The 21,439-nt window shown below is 28.1% G+C and overlaps 1 protein-coding gene across 2 annotated transcripts in view; it reads left to right on the forward strand.

Annotated features, from left to right (window-relative positions):
- Positions 1-21,439, forward strand: part of Elp1 (elongator complex protein 1) — a 54,750-nt gene that overhangs the window by 26,946 nt on the left and 6,365 nt on the right. Inside the window, exons 1-13 of one of the 2 annotated variants that reach the window (XM_014434994.3) lie at positions 5,164-5,963; positions 7,221-7,360; positions 7,667-7,813; positions 7,892-8,042; positions 8,295-8,406; positions 10,768-10,862; positions 10,990-11,140; positions 11,726-12,059; positions 13,175-13,531; positions 15,515-15,773; positions 17,765-17,993; positions 18,462-18,632; positions 20,252-20,445. In XM_014434994.3, the coding sequence (XP_014290480.1) occupies positions 5,219-5,963; positions 7,221-7,360; positions 7,667-7,813; positions 7,892-8,042; positions 8,295-8,406; positions 10,768-10,862; positions 10,990-11,140; positions 11,726-12,059; positions 13,175-13,531; positions 15,515-15,773; positions 17,765-17,993; positions 18,462-18,632; positions 20,252-20,445 (3,085 nt within the window). In that variant the 5' untranslated portion in view covers positions 5,164-5,218. Of the gene's footprint in view, positions 1-5,163; positions 5,964-7,220; positions 7,361-7,666; positions 7,814-7,891; positions 8,043-8,294; positions 8,407-10,767; positions 10,863-10,989; positions 11,141-11,725; positions 12,060-13,174; positions 13,532-15,514; positions 15,774-17,764; positions 17,994-18,461; positions 18,633-20,251; positions 20,446-21,439 lie in introns of those variants that run through there. The other variant, XM_067048374.1, reaches the window with a different exon arrangement.

Below are 21,439 nucleotides of genomic sequence, written 5' to 3' on the forward strand. Positions count from 1 at the left end.
TATATATAATACAAATTCTATTGTAAGCGGGAATTCGGCTAGGTTTACTATTGTTTAAAGGCTAAATATGTGTTTGGTACTTTAATTGATATAGATTAATTTTAATTTTAATTGTAATTTCAATTTATTAGCGCTAACAAGTTATTGTAATTAGAAATACTTAGCATTAAAAAGTAATAGTAATTGAGAATTTCAATTACAATTACAGTAATTGAATATAGAAATTGTTATTACATTACAGTCATTATTACATTATAGTAATTGTAATTGTGTCTAACAATTAATTTGGTGTAATTGCTCTTCAAAACCATTCAATTTCTATGTTTTGGACAATTTGGTGGTATTTTTAGTGTAATTGAAGATGTAATTAAATACTAATGTAATGATTACTTCCCAACTCTGGTTCCAATGTTAAAATTTTCTTACGGCTGAGTGTGGCACTTCAGTGGTTGTGAAAGTTACACGCAAGTGCTAGGAGGGAAAGACATGTATACCTTCCGTTGATGGTTGGAAAGTTTAGTTAAAAAATAATTATAGATTTTTTCTTTCTTAAATTGAGAATTTTTCTTTCTTTTCAGTCATTCTTTGTTAAACAACATGTTTTAATCTTTTATTGATTGATTACTTTTTCTGTTAGTACACGGGTCATTATCTGGAGAGATGTATTTTTGTTCCCCTTATCAATATCTCATGCTTTCTATTTGTCCTTCTAAGAGGCATCAATATTGTGTCAGCAGAAATTTATACTCTCTTGTTCGTATTCGCTTTATAAACTCTCCTATCTTTATCATTCTTCGTGTCTGAGGGAGGCTAATTTCGAAGGGTGGCTTAGAAGTACAGTCGATGGTACGACCAATTCTAATATTACAAGAACCCAAGAGGAGAAAAAAGACAGTTATTTCATCCCAATTTTTGGTTACTTAATTGAAATGTATATTGAAATCACTAGTCAAATCTGATGGGTCTGCCAAGTATAGGCAGAGGGAACAAAAAATGGCGGCTGTTTCAAAACGTTAAAAATAATTAATTTCTTATTCGAAGTTCTCTATCTTTAAAACTACCAACAAAAATAGAAAATCTAAGAGAATATCATTCAAAGTAGAGTAAATTTGCTAAAATATGAGCCCTAACAGAGCGATTTACGTCCAATAGTTCTCGAGATATAGCCTTTTAAAAAGCAACATTTCATAAAAATGTTGTATGGGACGTACTGAGAGATCAGTAGTTAGTGAATTTATTTTGAGAAATCTATATCACAACAACCATTTGACGTGCAGATGTATATTAGCACTTAAATTAAAGCTAATTTAATGGACTATAAAGTAGTCTATGACCTTTATCTTCGTAGGAGTAGTAGTTCTCATGATATTTGCTAAAATAAATTGATTTATAGTTATTCGGACAAATTTTTATGTGCCAAATTTATATTCATATGTAAATATCATAAAAACTACTACCCCTACGAGAATACGTTTCATAAACTACTTTATAGTAAGTTAGATTTATTTTATTTTGAAGGCTGGAAGTCGTATGTACTTATTCCTACAAAGATAAAGGTCATAAATTACTTTTTAGTACATTAAACGGGCTTTAATTTGATTGTTAAAAGACATCTATACGTCACATAGTTCCTGAGAAATAAATTTCTCAAAATAAAGTAACTAACTATTAATATTTCAGTACATTTTTAAGAAACGTTGCTTTTTAAAAGGCTATATCTCGAGAACTATTGGACGTAAATAGCTCTATTAGGGCTAATATTTCAGAAAATTTACTCTTCTTTAAATAATATTATTTTAGATTTTCTAGTGTTGTTGGTAGTTAAATTTTTTAGTTGGTAAATTAATGTTTTTTTAAGGTTTTGAAACAACCGCCATTTTTTATTCCCCCTACCTATACGCATTAGTTTTGATTAGTAATTATACATAGTTTTCATTAAAGTAATCAAAAATTGGTGTAAAATAACTGCCTCTTTTTCTTCCCGGCTATTGTACTGTAACGGATCGGTTGATAGCTCACAGTTTTCAAATGTCTTCTGAAATCATAAAATAAAATATTTTAATAAAAACAGAAGTATATGGGAAAAGTGAAAATAGGTTTATCCCAATTATTTTCCCCATTAATCTTGCATTGTTTGTTCACATTCTTTATACGAGTAGCAGGGAAATACCTTAAGGAAAACTCTATAGTGGGTTCCTCTGGTTAATTTTTTTTTCATTTAATCAACATTTGCTGTACAGTTTTCTTTAGTTTTGTGGTCAATATTGTCTGAAGTGATAAAAGGTTGTCTGTGACTTTATCCTCAGTCATCTGGCCTTAAAGTCAGCCAGGATAAGTATTTTACTTTATTTTTACCTTCTTCGAGTCCTAAATAACCTCAAAAAATCTTAATCTGGTTGCGTGAAGTATTTAAGAAAGACAGAGCGTAATTTTTAGAATTTATCGGTCAGCTGGTTCTCATTAACTTGGTTTTCCAGCCTCTTCTATATGTTGTAATTTAGGCATTTACATTTTTATTTTTTTTATTTTTATCTTGAACTAAACAATTTTATTCATTTGAAAATGTGTTCTTAAACAAAAGTTTTATCTTAAATAAAATCACATAATTTTGAATTTCTATATTTTCTGGGTAATTTATCAACATTATCCCTAAATGATCAATATGAAAATCAATATTTGATTTTTTGTCATTCTAACTGAACATTTTGTGGACCCTATAGATTAAAACAATTTTTTTTTTTTTTATTTTATGTTTCTAGTGGTTCTTTTCTTCAATGACGACAGTCTTAAATTGCACCAGCAGTTGATTCCAAAATGTTTATAATGAATTTTAGAAAGGAGTTCGAAGTATTTCTATGGACCCATCACCTTTTTGATCAAAACAATTAAATACGTAGATAATAATACATAAAGTAGACATTTTCATTTACACTCAAAGGGAGATGAAGCATAAATTCCCTCCAGTGGATTAAAAATAAAGAATGTCCAAAAAATTCCATTTTTACCTTAAATGATTTCTAAAGGGATGGTGCTAATACTATTTTAAAAGGTTTTAAGCGATATGCTCATCTAACTTCTGTATAATTATTGTCCTTTGTTTTATTTAAATGCTCATTTTTTCCAATTTGGATTAGGAATATTACCTCCTAAGCTTGTACTAAAATGTGTTAAGTAACTTTCCAATGTAAATATAAAAACTTATTATTTGAGTTTCTTTCTTACTATAGAGGTATTCGTGATCTTTAGTTTAACATGTTAAAGCGGGTTAAATAAATAACCTTATGTTAAATAGAGAAATATTTCCTTCTTTTCTCCTGTTAAGATGATATAACATATAACATGGTCGAGAGTCTGTCAAATTGAGAATGACGTCACGCAACAGACCAGCTGAACCCGTCACCATTTTGTCTGTCGTATTAGGTTACTTGTTCCTAGTTTGTTTTTTGATTGTGTTAGTATTGTTTTGAAAATTAATAAAGCGATTGAGGTTTTAACTTTAGGAACATCTAAAGTCTATTTAAAACTAATAAAGCAATGACAATAATAATAATGAAATGACAGTTGTTTCTTAGCTCATCTTAATTCTCATCCTCACAAGTTAGAAGATCAACAAGACACTCAGTAGCCAAACATTCACACAACTTCAACTTTTCACTTAATTTAGGCATGTAATAGATTACTTAAGTCAAAAGCTAGAAGTAAAAAATAACATGAAGTTTTGGAAGGAAAGGTTACAAACCAAGTTACTCAGGAATTCCGCTAGGAGCTCTTATGCATTTAACATTTAATATGACTTTAAATAGAGCTGCTCACAATCCTATACTTATAACATTTAACATGGTAAAATATTTTACTTTTAACACATCATGAATATCCCTAATGTAGAAAATAAGGTCCTTATATCACTGCTTTGCTTGAATCGTGGCGGAACTAGAAAAAAAAAAGGTATTTTTCGGATTTTATGCTTAACGTGTTCCAAAGATGGTGTAGTTTTACCAAAGAGAGTGGCACATTTTCATTTTCCACCGAACAGATGTGATAGTGTTAAACTGTACTCAATCTTTCTTGAATAACGTCATCATTTTGGTTGTTTAATTATTTTCAAGAGTTTTTTTCACAATCTTTTAAATAGTGACATTTGGCTATGCAATCAGTTGTAGACATTTTTTTCTCTTAATTAGTGTTATAGTTAAACCTCAACTTGTCGTAAACTTTACGATTTTTTAGTAGAACAGACGAAACTTAAGTAGGAAGGCGAAGCGTCGTAGCGTGGAGTAACTGGACAGTTCTGTGTTCAGATTCTGAGAAAACGAAGTAAAGGCAACAAATAGTAGAATCCTTTTTATTTTTTCATTAATAATTGTGTTGGCCATCAAAAATTCAATTTATGATAAACCTATACTAGTACAAAATATATAAATTTCACAACATAAATTCCTTGTATTATAAAAACTCATATTTAAAGAAAATGTAAATCCTAGGTTAATCCTGATTTGCGTGATAGAACAATTATGGGAAAAAACGATTTCTGGTCCTAAGAAAAATGTAAAATTTTGATTTAATAAATCAAATAAACAATAATATCCCGAAAATTTACTTTTCAATCTCTAACAGGATGAAAAATTGCGTGTTGTGTTTTTTACTCTAATTATTTAAGATCATTATCACTTTTGTCATTGCTAGTTTTTATTGTAATTTCTGTACGCTTTTTCGATTGTTCATTAAATATTTTATAATTTACCATGCAAATAAAACTTGTTTAGTTCGAAAATGTTTTTTCTTAAAAACTGGTCCACACTTTTTCTTGAAAATGGGTAAAGTACTGGCAGAATACGTTTATTTAGTAAATTACGTTCTAAGGGACACAAAATTGTCAAATATACAAACAATTAGAAGAATTGAATAAAGTTTGACGTCAGTATTGGAAAAAGTGTATATTTCAAATGTTTATATAATTCTTCTACAAAGTTAGCATTATATAAGATATACCACTATTAAAGAAAAGCAGTGATATGTTAAGTTGACTGAAGTTTGTCTATAGTAATGCAGTTAAAATAAACATATTATGTTTCCATTTTTGTAAAATCCATTATATCAAGATGTTTCTATTATATTTTCAGCGGTTATATCTATAAGCAGCTTACCTCTTTGTATATGCTGCCAAGATAAACCACTGTAAAACCTCCCATCACGTTTTGTTGTTGTTTCACTAAGGACAATGAAGAATTTGAAGCTTCTCCTTAATTTAAAAGTACATTGTGATGTATTAGCTGATACTTCGCTAATAGTTGGTGGACAAACGTCGATTGACAATGATTTATCTGTGAAACTTAAGAATGTATTTGTGATATCGAAGAATACATTGTATTCTGTTGATTTGATATCTGGAATAGCTTCCAAATATTATGATTTAGCCAGTTTATTTTCTGATAAAGATGTCCCAAAGGCTATGAGCATGTGGTACAGAGATTTGTACAATACAATTTATATTTGTTTCGAAAATGGAGAAATATTCTCTCTCATATTGGACAATGAAAAAGTGGAACATAGTAGCATCATTCATGATTTGGAATGCAAACCTCTTGATATTCAGTGGAGTCCTGATGAAGAGCATGCGGCAGTTGTCTGTGGTAACGATTCCTTAATATTATTGAATTCAGAATTTTTCATCCTTGCCGAGATAGATCTAAATGATTCTCTCCCTGGTGAAAATGAACTTATCAGTGTCGGTTGGGGAAAAAAAGAAACCCAATTTCATGGATCTGAAGGAAAGAATGCAGCTAAGTCGAAACCTTCTTCAATTGACCCATCGTTTATTGAAGACAATCATTCTCTTCGTGTAACCTGGAGGGGAGATGGTAATTTATTTGCTGCTAGTTATTGGTGCTCTAAGACAAGTATGAGAAGAGTGAAAATTTTTAATATGGATGGAGTATTATTGAGCACTAGTGAAGATATTCCTGGTATGTTTTTCTTTTTCAATTTGCTTAAGGTGATTCATAAATTTATTGTTCTATAACATTGCATTACTCAAAACTAGAATGTCACCAAGAGGTAGATTTGTAAAAAAATTTTTTTTTTACTCATTACCTTTTAATACGTGCAAATCAATTATAATTGAATAATAACGGTAATCTAAAATTTACTAGTTGAATTATCATAATTTATTGCTTTAATCGAGTTTTTTCTATAACTGGTAATTAACAAAGTTTCTGAAAAGGCAAGTAAAAAACATTCTGTTGAAAGGGCTAAAGCAATGATGGGTGTTTAAATTTTTTTATTGCTATGTAAAGGGAACCTCTAGTCTCTAGAAATGAACTTGAAATTGCTCTCCTGTCAGCAATGTTTAGCTTTTCCTGAATTAAAAAAAAAAAAAGGTGGATTCTTAGGAACTTTATTAGTACCTTATAAACCAAATAGTTGAACACAAATCGTGAATTAAAAGTATATTAGTGAAAGCAAATAAAACATATTTACCCATGTTTTTTCATTTAACTCTTTTTCATCTTTATGAGAACTTTAAACATCATAATGAACTCATTTAAGAGATTTTTGCATGAACTGGGGCTGTTTTATGTTAAGCAGGGCAGCTTTAGCTCGGTTGAGAAAATGTTCCCCATCTATGGTTCTATCTTTAGAATATCTCCAATACTAAATATATATAAACATTTTTTAAGTTTTGCAACGATCATAAGATGTTTTCTATTTTTGTATTATATTTTTTCTTACTATTTTGTAGAACCCTACTACAGTACTTGTTACTGTGATCATAGATTCTCTTCCAGCTTTCTAACATTAAAAAAAAAAATTAATTGTGATCTTTGACATATTTATGAACCATTATGTCATAGTCTTCATAAGTCATACAACTTTTATTTAAACTCTGATGCAATTACATCTATATGAGGGAAATTAAAAGACATAATCAGCCTACATCCATATTCTTTGGTTGAATTATTCATTATCAAATTGGACAAATTTCTGTATTTGTATATTTTTAGAGAATTTCTGTATAAAATTATTTAACATGTTAAAAAAAATAATCATTTGTATAACTTTGTTTATCTCATGAAAAGTAAGTGTTGCTTTTTTTTATTTCTCTTTTGAAATGTTTTATTTTAAATTTAACATTTAATTTGTATACTATATTAAGTTTCTATCTTTGTTTGTTTTGTGTACTTTTAACGAACATTATTTAATTTATGAATTATTTTTTAAAGGTTTGAATGAACCTATCTGTTGGAGACCGAGTGGAAATTTGATTGCTCTTCCTCAGCAGTTACCTAACAAAAAAGTTGTTTCATTCCTGGAGAAGAATGGTCTCAAACATGGAGACTTCACTTTACCATCTGATGTGAAAGTAAATAATTTATTTATTGGTTTTAATCTTTTAATTTGTTTTGAAGTTGCTTTGGATCTAAAGATAAGGGAAATTAAACTTAAATTTATAGAGAATTCATCTAAGCATATCTCATATGGCGTATTTTTATTAACATAATATAAAATATCTATTTAATAAACTATAAATATCTAACTACTCATTATGGTAGCTCTCACTGTCATGATATTGATTAAATTACATCATTATTGAACTCCATGATTCCATATTTTTGTTTTATAAATTTATTTATTTACTAAAAATGATTTATCCATTTAACTATTTTAGGTCAAGCACATCTCTTGGAATGAAGGATCAACCATCCTTTGTACAATTTGTGAAAATAACGAATATCTAGGAGAAGAAGTGATGTTATGGGTCACAGGGAATTATCACTGGTACATTAAACAGAAGTTCAAATTTGTATCCCAAACTGTAAGTTTCTCTCTCTGTTCATATTTTCTTCCTATTGCTTATACTTTCAATTGTATACAAATGATTTATAATTTACAGCGTAATGTTTGGTGGGACAAAGAGCGTCCTAATAGAATGTATGCTCTGTGTGAAGGAGGAATTTTGCAGATATTGGAATGGACTTTTGTTGTTAATAATAGTTACCATTCACATTGTGAGGATAAATCATTTGTTAGTGTAATTGATAATGGTTAGTATAATAAATATTATATTTTATATTAACTTTTTACTTCCCATAGTATTAAACGTAATAGTTTATGTTTTGTATTTTTTTAAGAACATTTTCTTGAATTACTATTTATTTATTAACAATTAATCCTTGAAAAAATGTATATCATATCCAAAAATATTGTTATTCAAAAATCTCTTATAGCTAAGTAAAAGTAGCCGGGCTACCTAGTGTGACTTAAGGATAATATTTGATTATTTCTTTATTTCACAGATTCTATTTTACTTACATCATTCAAAGAAGCTGTTATACCTCCACCAATGTCCTCATACAAATTGATTTGCCCAAGTGCTGTAAATCATGTAATGTTTGCTCCATTTGATAAGTAAGTTTCTACATTACGTAAGTTACTAATACATACATATCTTCTTTTTGTGTAAATAGTATATTTTTATGTATAAAGGGTTTTTATTATATTTATTGTTAAACCAAAAAGAAAGCTAACCAATTTTGCCAAGTGGACCAACCAGTCAAATATGGAGTGGAAAGGGAGTTATTTAAAACAAAGAAAATGGCGGGGTGTCTTGTTAAATTTCGTTGAATCGCGGCCATGTTGAGCAGATTCAAATATTTTAAAAACTTTATTTTAATTATCCATCATAATTGAAATTACAATAGATTTAAGAAAAAATAGAAGTTAAGAATACGTATTGAAGAAAATTATTCATAAAGGAAACCATAAGAAAAAAATCAAAACCATAGTGCCACAATCGATGTTGAGAACTAACACCTAGAGAAGGGGAAGGAAGAAAACTTGGTTTTTGGGATTCGTTGCTTAGGCATGGGAGGGGAATGTTGTTTCCTGGATGAGGAAGTCCTCATCTTTTGTCTAGCTGAAGGGCAGACATATTGAAAAAGAGGACATCGAAGAGTCACCCAAAAAGAAAAAGGCACTCTTTGTTTTGAATCGTCAGTGAAGAGTGTAAACTCTTAGTAGACAAATTCTTTGTTAACAGTGAGTTTTTGTTTGCTGAACGATTGTTTACAGCAAGTGTTAGTTTGTTGAGAAAGAATACAAGGAAAATCCTCTGTCATCATAGAAGATTGTATAAATTGGTTAGTTTCGCTCTACCTAAAATTAAATACATTTGTAAAAGTAGATATTAATTTAATTAAGTGTTATTGGTAAAAACGTTCTGTTCTGATTGCCTAGAAACCCGCCCTGAAATTAAGTCTAAAATGTTATAAAATTTAAATATAATTCTACTATCTAATTAATATTAAAGCTTTTAATTTGAACCCAAGCTATATCTAATGTATGAGAATTAAGTTAAAACTATCAATATTCCCTTATATTTAAATAAAGTAATTTTTGAATATTATACTGTATATTTTAAATAAATCCTTTATAATAATAAAAGCTTTGAGTTAATAAAAGGTTTGATTCCAATACCCCCTATCATTGTCTATATACATTTAATTAGTGATGCCTGTCCAAACTCAACTCGATTAGTTTTGAAGCAATACTCCCACCTGCACTTTGGTCTATCCTTCGTATGTCTACCAATCAGTTCAGTCTTCATTAACGTTATAATATCCGTTTGTTATTAATTCTTACACCTAACAAGCCCATCTTATTTACCATAATGCTATAACCTGAATTATATTTACTGAGTGCAGTTCCCGCAGTTCAGAGGTGTGCAGCCCTCTAAATTCTCCGGTTCACTCATCCTTTTTCGTTCAATATATTGTATGGGATACTTTAATTTCATCAATATAAAATAAATAAATCTAATATATAAAAATTAATTCTTGTTTGTTTGTACTTTATGCATTGCCGCACCCTCATCCGATTGTAATGCTTTTTGCGACTGGCCCGATTTTTTGGTAAAAAAAATATTAACAAAATTAAGCATTTTTGGCGCATAGCTCAAAAGTATACATTTTTCCATGGTGATCTATGTCAATCGATTTGTCTCTGAAGAGTGAGAAAATAATATTAATGATTCTACTAAATAATTTTTTATTCACTAAAAATTTTTAAGAAATGAGGATTTCAGTAAAGTAGATCAAGAAATTTTTTTTTAGGAAAAAGATAATCATATTCGTTTTTAGCATCTTCTAAAACCCTCAAATATTTTTCAAAGAAATTAAAAATTAGAAATTTTTCATCTTGGTTCATTTGGAGGATTTTTTAAATTTTTTTATAGTTAATATAATTGTTCATAACTCATCTGCATTTTATGCAATTCCTACATTAATACAACAGTTGAAAATCTGAACGTCCCCTCTTTTAATTTACATTATAGCAATAGCGAAGCATTGCCAGGTCTGCTAATAATAAATAATGATTGTATGCTGTACCAATTTTTCAATTTAATTTTTTCAACCCTGAGTACAGATAATTTCTCTGAATTATAGTGAGAAATGTATTATCTTTATATTAGTATAAACTTTTGCTCCTTGAATTTGTTTACTAGTTTATGTTTCTTAATGTTTCGGCCTAAGTTGTTGGCCTTCTTCAATTCTGAAATAAGATACAATGATAATTAAATTGTGTTGAATTATGTGAAGAATATATATTTTGAAAATAGTTAAGGAAATTGAGGCTAAAATAAAATACATAATATAAAATTATAAACCTATTTACACAAAACTAAATGAAATTCTTAGTTTTTAAAAATACACATACATATCATGGAACTATATATTTCTACTTTAAATGTTGCTTTTATACCATTTTCAGAGATCAGCCCAGTCTTCATATGTTATGTGCGGTTTTATTTAATGGTGATGTTGCATTTTTCAAAGACCCGCTCTCAAGTCCTACAATTTTATCTGGTAAAATTTTTTGAACTTTTTTTTTTGTGATTGATAAGCTAAGTTATAATTTGTATTAATTTATGTGTGGCTGGTGTTTCTTGTTCTATTATTTTAACATGTTCATAGAGGTAATTAATATTTTCAGATTTGGTTCAGAAGTACAATTTCTCTGAAGAGATTATTTCACTTTCTCATTGGGACTGGGTTAGCTCGGACACATTCATTTTTTGTTCTTCAGTTAATAGAGAAACTCATATTCATCAATTCTCGATCTCCAAAGATGGTCTGGAATTGAAGTATGTTATTTTAGTTTAAAGAATTGTATTTACATTTTTCTTTGAATCTTAGTCATTTTATAAAAATTACGTTTTAATTTAATTTTTTTAAAGGAAAAAAAATGATATGATTGATATCACAAAAAGAAAATATAATAAAATAAAATAACAATAGTAAAGTTATAGGTAAAATATATATGTGATATCAGAACACAAAAATATAAAAAAATTTAAAATAAAAATATTAATTTGTTATAAAGAAATTGATTATTCTTTACAACTGAAACAAATACACAATGATTATGACAAAAAAGTTATATTATGTTGTGGTTAAACTTACATTATTTATATAATTGATATTTTTACATAATTCTTAAATCTTTAATGTGAATTATCTGTTATTGTAAATATTAAAAAATGAGCTAAAACTCTTAAAATGTTCAATATAATAGAAGTTTAAAGAAGTGTCAAAGGACTAACTTTTCCTTGGAATAATTTAATTAATTTAAAGACTATTTTGTTATTTTGTACATTGGATTTCTAATTGATCTTAGACATTTTATTTTCAAATGCTATACATTTCAATATTTTTTCTTATCTTTTCAGAAATGTTACGAAATTGCTAGGAAACATTATAACATGTAACAGGAGTGGAAACAAACTTGTAATTCAAACCACCGATGGAAAGTTATTCAATTACAATACAAAGTCTCTGGTCGTTACCGAGTCTTTTTCTTTAATTGAACCATGTTACGACATCAAAGTGCATCCCTCTGGTCTATTCTGTCTGTCAGAACTATCTAGATTATACTTGAACAATGTTCCTATCGACTTTCCTTCGATAACTTGCAAGGTCACCTCATTCATATTGAAAGATCCTTATTTGTTAGTGACAACATCATCCCATAAGCTAGTGATTTTACAGTGTTGTGATTCGGAGGTAAGGGAATTCATGAATTATATTTCATTAGAATTTTATTATTTGATCGTACAGAATTGAAAGATAAGATGGTTTGGGTGGCAATCAAAAAGATAAAAAAGGTTGTAAAAACTATTAAAACCAACATTTTGATCCATATTTTAGATCTTCATCAATAAGTTTCAAAATATTAATAAGTATGGTAGTATTCTAAGAAATTATATTAACAGTACTATTAAATTAAAAAAAGTATGGATTTTGAATAGATTAAAGTATCAATAACAAATACAGTATTGAATAATAAAAATAAAAATGAACCAATTAAGTAATAATTAATAAAAGTAATAACAAATATGGAGGAGAAAAATGCTTTATTTTATAAGCAGTGTTGCCCCAATATATTGGGTTGCGAAATGATACAGCATGCTAATCAATCTATCATTAGATATATTATAAATACATTTTTTTTAATTTCTATTTTTTCTGTCTTTTTCATTTTAACTAAATATCACATTACAGTGATGTTCCTATGTATATGTTATTTTATATTTATGTTTTTCTTTGTTCTTTCTTCCATTTTTTTTGGGGGGGGGGTTGTTCTTAACCATGTCATCCCTTGATTCCACTCTCATTTGTCTCATATTTCTCTTATCTTATGATCAATCAGAGTCATTATAAGTTATAATAAGTTTGCAATTAATAATTAAGTTTAAAAAGAAGAAATAAGTTCAACACAAATAAATAACTTTAAGATAAATAAATATGTTGAAAACAAATAAATGAATTAAATATAAATAAATAATATTAAATATAGTTAAAAGTTTCACCGTTTGTTATCCTGCAATATTTATAGTTATTTAATTTGTACTTAATTATGAAGAAAATATATTTTTTTTTTTTAGCATTTTTATTTTTATTACACATTACTGTATTTGTTATTAATATTTAATTCTCTTCGATAAAGACCTTCAGTGCGGTTCAAAACATTAGTTTTAATATATTTTTTTTTTTTTTTTTTTTACTATTTTCGAGTATTTCTGATCGTCATTTGGACCATCTTAAGCTTGAATTATATTTTAGCTTGAAAATTTTTGAATTTACTATTTTTTTTTCTACTTTTTATGTATATTTTTCAGAATGTAGAAATATCTGATCGGAAGCTGGAGAGAGGTTGTAGACTAGTTACTACTTTTGATAATTCAGTTGTCCTGCAGGCTCCCAGAGGGAACCTGGAAACTATACAACCACGTGCTTTGACTATCCTTACTCTTGGCTCACTCATCGATTCCAAGCAGTTTAAATCTGCATTGTCTCTAATGAGGAAGCAGAGAATAGATCTCAATCTAATTATTGACCATAATCAAAAACTTTTCTTAGACGAAGTTAACAATTTTGTGAACCAAATTGATCCACAGTGGATCACTCTTCTAATCACAGAGCTGTCGGGTGAAGATGTTACTGCGAATTTGTACAAGCAATACTATAAAAAAAAGGTAATGTACATTATATATACCTATTATTAATTTTTCTTATAATAAACAGTAGACTTTGTGTAATTCTCAGATGATGGAGCTGTATCACATGAATAAATTTTTAGAATTAACAATTATCCTCTTAAATAAAAAAAAAAAATTTGCTAAATGATCAACAAGACGATGATATGTATCAAATGGTAAATAAGTTTACTACATAAATGGTTGAAAATACTCAACAAATTTTTATCTCAAAACTAATCGACTCTTTATCTGTTTTTAACTTTATTATGAATTTTAATTTAATTTTTTTTTCTTTACCCAGTGGTCTAAATGACTGCCTCCTTGGCTAATTGTAAGCAGAGTTACTTACTTAAAAAAAAGTACAATTTAATTTTATTTGGAGGGAGGAAAACATCTGTTCAAACTGCTTTTCTGTAAACAGGAAAGTTTATATAGCCCAGAAATATATAAGTTCAAAGAAATATAAATATAGAAATATATTATAATTTAAAAAAAAAAAACATTGATTTTGGAAAAATTTTTTATTAACAATTACATTTTTCTTAAAGGTTTCTGATTCGTTTGATGAAGTTTAGAAAGCTTTATTAAATAAAACAAAATACATAATTATAAAAAATGGCTGCTAAATAAATTTAACCAAATTTTGTGATATTTTAGTCTAAATAAGAAACTCATAGTGATTAGCAATAAATTTCAAAGTTAGTTTATTTTTGGTAAATTCTACTGGTTCAGAGAAAGGGGGGGGGGGATCAAAGCTATGTATATTGCACTCTCACAGAATTTTTGTTGTAAATTTACAATTGATAGTAGAAATTTCCAAAGCAACGAACATTGCAATGTGCAGAATTTGGATTTTAACATAAATTGCAAACCTTTTAATTTAGATGTAATTATAATTATTTTTCAAATAATATATATTTTGCCAAAAACTTTATTAACAATTTGACTAATCTAATAGGTTTCTCACACCAAGTTTAGAAAGCTTTAAAATGTAAAACAATAAAAATGGCTTAAAAACACATTTAACCAAGTTTTGTGATATTATAATCTAAAGAAGAACCTCACAGTGATTAATATTAAATTTCATAATTAGTTTTTGCTTAATAAGTTCAAGTGGCTTAGAACAAGGGAAAGTTCCAAAGAAAAAAAAAAAAGAAAGACATTCAAAGCTATGTATATTATTTGGATTGCAATGTAAATTATAAAACTGATAGGTTCATACTGTTTTATTGAGTAATGATAATAATAATACATGCTGCAGTAAGTATTAGGATTCAAAGTTTACATTCATACCATATATATAGAAGAAAGAATAGAAAAAAAAATTTTAACAGTAGTACTTACAAAATAAAAAAGTAAATAATAAGAAAAGTATTCGCAAAAATTAAAAAAATTATATGCATAAAAGCCTGCCCCTCCACTTCCCCCCCCCCAAAAAAAAATAAATAAATAATAAAAATGCTATTAAAAACAGATAGCAGAAAATTCAACACAATAAACATTAAACAGCACAGAATTTGGATTTTAACCTAAATTGCAGAACTGATAGAAAGACACTTTAATTTTTTTAGTCTGGAATTCAAAGCTTTTTTAGAAAAATCAAATAAATGTTACTAGTTGTGCTTTTTAAATATTTTCAAAAATAACCTCTTTTAACTGTTCAAATTTATATTTCATTTTTTTTTTGTCAATTTGGTTGGATTCAATGGTGTGTGCTATCTGTAGTTATAGCCTTTATCAATATTTTATTTAATTATACTTGAATTGAGGAAATGGCTAGTTAAAAACCATTATTAGAGGGACCAGATAATTACACTTGTTTATTAAATAGTTTACTATTTGATTTGAATTCACCTCATTGTTATATTTTTATATCTATTATATTTATCAAATTCTTTATTATTATTTCTTTAATTAGAAATGTTGAATGAATAACACTTTCTTTCTATTATTTATAATATTTCTTTAATATTCTTTTAGGATTCTTCCTTTCTTAACGGTTCAAAAGTTAAGTCTGTATGCGAAGCTTTGTTGTCTGTCATGTCAATTGAGGATTTAAAGAAGAAATATATGTTTCCTATTCTAAGTGCTTTAGTTAAATTAGGTGAAATGAGTAAAGCGATTCAACTAGCTAGCAATGAAGTTGCAATGCAACATTTAATGTTCATCGTTGATTCTAATAAATTGTATATGGAAGCATTGGGTGTCTATAATTTGAATGCTGCCTTGAAAATTGCTGGTAATATATATATTTATTTTTTTTTTAATTTTAAAAATAACTTATTTAATCTAAAATGCTTACTTTTTACCTTAAACTTTAGCTAAAGCCCACTCCAAACTTAGTTGTCTAGTAAAATAGAAAATTAATGTAGAAGTTATATTTAACTGATTTCTTGCAATGGATCCTGTTCTAATATTATTTTAAAAAGATGATGGTAAAAAGTTCACTGCTCCCTAGTAGTGCGTAAGGGTTAGATAGTAGATTTTTCAATGAGGCCACCATATATTTTTAGATTTAATATTACCTTAACTAAATGAGTAAAATTTAAAAGATATGTGAGGAGAAGATGGTTGGGGGTGCGGTCAATGAAACACAAATAAGTATGACTAACTTATTTTAATGTGCCGACGTTTCGGCTAGAGTTTCTAGCCTTCTTCAGGGCTAAAAACAAAACAAGATAACAACCACAGTAAGTATAGAAAAAGAAAAAAGAAAAAAGAAAGTATAAACAAAATAATTTTACACATACAATGAATAGTTTTACAAGATAGAATTAATAAAATAAAGTGATGAGAGAAGCGGGAAATAAAATATAGACATAGGTAATTGAAAAAGTGGGTACAATTAAGCAAATGAAATCAAATTAAAGTTCTATAATGTAAAGAAATATGAACATATTAGTTATTATTAATTTAAAATTAATACTTGTATGCTTGTATACTTGTAATGCTTAATTGTACCCACTTTTTCAATTACCTATGTCTATATTTTATTTCCCGCTTCTCTCATCACTTTATTTTATTAATTCTATCTTGTAAAACTATTCATTGTATGTGTAAAATTATTTTGTTTATACTTTCTTTTTTATTTTTCTATACTTACTGTGGTTGTTATCTTGTTTTGTTTTTAGCTCTGAAGAAGGCTAGAAACTCTAGCCGAAACGTCGGCACATTAAAATAAGTTAGTCATACTTATTTGTGTTTCATTGACCGCACCCCCAACCATCTTCTCCTCATTTATCATCCACGGTCAACTATCTCTCATAATTATAATTTTAAAAGATATGATATATATATAGTTTTAGACTTTAAAGGAAACCTATTTTTACTTGAGTATGGTGTCCAGTGCCAATGTAGCGTAGAGGATTCAGGTAAAAACTTTTTAAACAATTTTTTTAGTGAGTTTTTATTCAAAGTGAAAAGTTTATCCAATAAAAGTTTCCATTTTTTTTTGTTTTTGTACACTCCTTTAAAAATTATATTTTTTGAGAATGCTGTGTTTTTCAAGAGGTAATGCACATTTTCAAATTCAATTTTTTATCTGAACTAAACAGTAGGAACAATAAATGATTATTTTGAAAAGCAGGTATTAAACTATTATGACCACGCCACCAGAAGCTCATTTTATTAAAGAAGAAAACTAAACTTTTTGAACATTTTTCATTTAGTGCTAAATTTATTCAAAACTACTTACCACCTGAAAAAAGTATTAAAGCCTTTTTTTAAAGTAGAGTAAATTTGAACCCTAATAGAATTAATAAGAAATCATCATTTTGTGAATTTACCTAGACAAATAACATGAAAACTATTATTCTTAGGAGTATAATCATTTTATAGAACATTATGGTACATTTAACGAGCTTCAAATTAAACTGTAATAGGACTCTTTATATTCAATGTATTCTGAGATGCAGTTTTCAGACACCAATTGTTTTTTCCCTAATAGTAATATTTTCCCCTTATATATTATTATAGTTATATCTTTCCCTTCAGCTCAGCTTATAAATATTATTATTCAATTTTGATGTTATGTATGCAACATACGTTGAAAATAAGTCTTGTCTGGAGAAAAGTGTGATATCTCAGAAACTATTTGGTGCATAGTTATCTATTAGGCCTCAGTTTAAGGCATGTTAAATGTGCTATATAATGATCATCTCCGTAAGAGTAGCATTTACCATAATATTCATTAATATATATTTGATCTTTTTTATTTTTTTCATTTTGTAGAAAAGTCGCAGAAAGATCCCAAAGAATATATTCCATATTTAAATTCACTTAAATCCATGGAATTTAATTATATGAGATTTGTAATAGATAAAAAATTAAAGAGATATGAATCTGCTTTGACTCATATCAGTAAATGTTGTGACGAACATGAAGAAGAATGTCTAAAATTTATTGAAGACAATTCATTGTATCCAGGCGCATTGAAAATATTTAAAAATGATTTGAAAAGGTTTGCAAGCTTTATTTTAATTCATGATTTTGTGATTACTATGTTATATTTTAATGATAGTGAGAGATAAAAACTACTGTTAATTTTTTTTTTTTTCGAATCCACTAAGTTTTCACATAAATTTTAAATATTTCTGCTTTTAAAATAAGAAATGTCAGCTTTTAAGATTATTTTTAATTTGGAATTAAAAATTTGGAAAAAATTTTTTCTTGCCTCATTACATATTTTGATCCCATCAAAATATTTCAAACTATTCCCTTCCTAAGGTTGTGTACATTAATGATGAGATTTTGTGAGTATCGGAGGCAGCTAGCTTTAGTAGTCCTAGGTTTTAATTTAGTAAAGGTGCATGGCTGTATATTATTTTTATTTATTTTTACTTGTTTACCTTTTATGAGGTTCAATTACTTTTACATATTTAGCAAGGTTATCATTATATCTTTAATCTAATTTAAATTTATACTTCAGGTCTTCGATCATTGCTTCTAAATATGCTAATTACTTATTCAAGCAGAGGCATTATGAGGAATCTGGTATAATGTACCTACGTAGTGATGATACGGAAAAAGCTCTTCAATCATTCACAAGAGCTGGTAACTGGAGGCAATGCATGATCATTGTTATGGATTCAAATTTCAGGTAAAAAATATGAAACAGTGTTAAAAAAAAAATAATAAAAACAAACTAAGTTATTTTCAAATTAATGTCTCTTGTTAAGCCATCATTGGTATCCTTTGACGGACAGAAAAATGAAAACCTTGTTTTACATTTCTAACACCGAGACAAGATTATTATGAGGTTTAAGTTCGTCAACCATTGAGTTTTTTGGTAATCAATAGTCATGATTTTCTTGATCACACCACTGCTCGACCTTTACCACTACTCTCTCTGAGGCTGAGGTTAGATTAAATTAAAATTTATTAGAGATTTTTGTAATATTGCACCCTGAGAAGAAGAGTGTTATGTTTCAAATGAAGTTATCACCGGCTTTTGATCAATTTTGTCAGGACTTTAGTACAAGATCCCTAAATTCCTACCCTCTACGTACTTCCTCATTATCTGTTCTTATCTCTTTGACAGATTATTTACAGTAAATCACAATACCGCTTACTCACTCATCCCTCTTTCTTCAGTCTGCTGGTGTTCCTCAGGGTAGTGTAGTATCCTTGGTCCTATACTTAATACAATTTTTACAGCTTACATCCCAACCCATCCTAAAACATGTCTATTTTCAGTGAATAATGACCCTTCCATTGTATCCCAAACCCCCCAATCCCACGTCACCACCCTTGAAGAATGGTGTCAAAACTAGAGGATTAAAATAAATTCCAATATATCAAACCAAATCACATTTACCTATGACTTCCTGTCCTACAGTATCCTTTAATAATACTTCACTTATTCCTGTCAAACAGATCTGTTACACAGGACTACATCTGGACAAACAACTGATTTAGAATCCTCATACAAGACTGAAAAGACAGAAAATTGTTTGTCGATTCCGAATATTATAACACTTATTAGACAAACTGTCTAAACTTCCAATTCATTACATAAGACTGATTTTCATGACAATTATAAGGCCTATCTGAACATACGGAGTTGAGCTTTGGGGCTCCACTAAACCTTCGAATTCCTCTCGTATCCAATTCTTACAATCCAAAATCCTCATGCTCCTTACTTTTTCACGAATAAAATAATCCATAAAGACCTTAATGTTTCATATGTAGCCGATCTTGCACGAATCAGATATCAATCCTTCCATTATAAACTCCCTAATCATCAAAACCCTCTAGTATCTAACCTTGCTTACTCTTCTATTCCTGACAATCCTCTGAAGTGCCTGAAAAGAAGATGGCCACGAGACCTTCTAGTGTAGAAATATGATTGTAGTGCTACTAATGGATAGGTTTTTAGTAGACCTATTCTCAAGTGGGTTAGAGCAACTTCCTCTTGGCAGCTGCTGTGGTAGTATGTAGACCATGGTTTTAGTACCTTTTGATTTTCTTTAATTTACTTAGAGATCTTTCATCCCCCATGGCATGCCATCTTTCCGATAGTTGATGAATTAAGTTAAACTTTTTTTGAGATGAGCTTTAGTATTTTATCTGGGAGGAGCAGTTGTTTTAAATTTAATGTTGGTATTCAAGTTTTCTCTTCTCTCTTTCATAGAACATTTAGATATTTTTTCCCTCTTCACTTATAAAACATTATATTTCATTTGTTACATTCTTAATAAATTTTATTTTGATTTTCAGTAATGAAGAGCAGAGAAAATATGCTGAAAGTGTTTGTAATATGTTAATTTCTGCTCATAAATATTCAGAAGCGGCAATACTATACACAGAATGGTTATTAGACACAGATAAAGCTGTTGAAATGTATGTTCAAGCAAGATGTTGGAAAGAAGCCATCTATACTGCAAAGAAGTTTAACAAGTCTAGTTTGATTGGTAATATTTTTAGTACAAATGTGTTTGAAATATTTTTCTATTTTTTTTTTTTTTTATCACAACAAATTTACTTTTTTGGTTTATTAAACTTTTGAATCAGATTTTGCCTAAATGTTTTGGCTATTGGTCTCATATTTGTCCCCAAACAATTTTTACTTTAACTTACATATATATAAAATATATTGCAAGTAAAGGTATTGCGATAATAAATCATATTATTTGGAAATACACGTTATAAGGACCCCAGGATTCAGTTAACTGAGTCTCTTAAAATGGTCTCTGTGCGTGTGTATGTAGAAACCCTGGCTCAAAAACAAAATGTTCCAAAATGAAATTAGGTATTTATGGTAGGATATGCCTGGGATATATCATCACCTTCTTTGCTAGCATTGACTTACCAAAAGTGTCACTTTACATGATTGACATGGATGTACCCAGTGAGGGGTAGAGGAGTAATAAAAATTATTAATTTTATAAAAATTAAATTTTTTTTTCTAGCAAATAATTTAAATAATTAATAAAGCATTAATATAATTAAATATCATTTTCTTAAGATTCCGGTTTCCTTTGCCTATTTCCTACTGAAATATCACACACCTGAACGACCATGCGTCCCCCTAGTTTTGATCCTGGGTATGCCCTTGATGATTGATCTTACATTTTTTCCTAAACAATTTTGGAATTTCGATTCATATTATATCAGTTTACTATTAAATGGAATTTTTTATCAGCTATAAAATTATTTATCAGTTATATTATTTTTGAAATAGTTTTACAGGGCTTAAATATCAAATTTCCAAATATCTTCTTCTAAAATAGGTACCTTTAATTATGTTTATTTGGAATAATTAACCGTTTCTCATTGTTAGCGGTAATAAAAAACTGATTAATGTAAATTATAAAATAATTTGATTATTAACTGAAGGAGAAATAAATGAAAATATTTTTCCAGGTTAAGTTAAGAATTTTAGAAAAACACTTGTGGCAGTCTCGG

This window comes from Halyomorpha halys, unplaced genomic scaffold, assembly GCF_000696795.3.
Source record: "Halyomorpha halys isolate HHAL.00 unplaced genomic scaffold, Hhal_1.1 Scaffold1477.1, whole genome shotgun sequence".
In the NCBI taxonomy this organism is placed as follows: domain Eukaryota; kingdom Metazoa; phylum Arthropoda; class Insecta; order Hemiptera; family Pentatomidae; genus Halyomorpha; species Halyomorpha halys.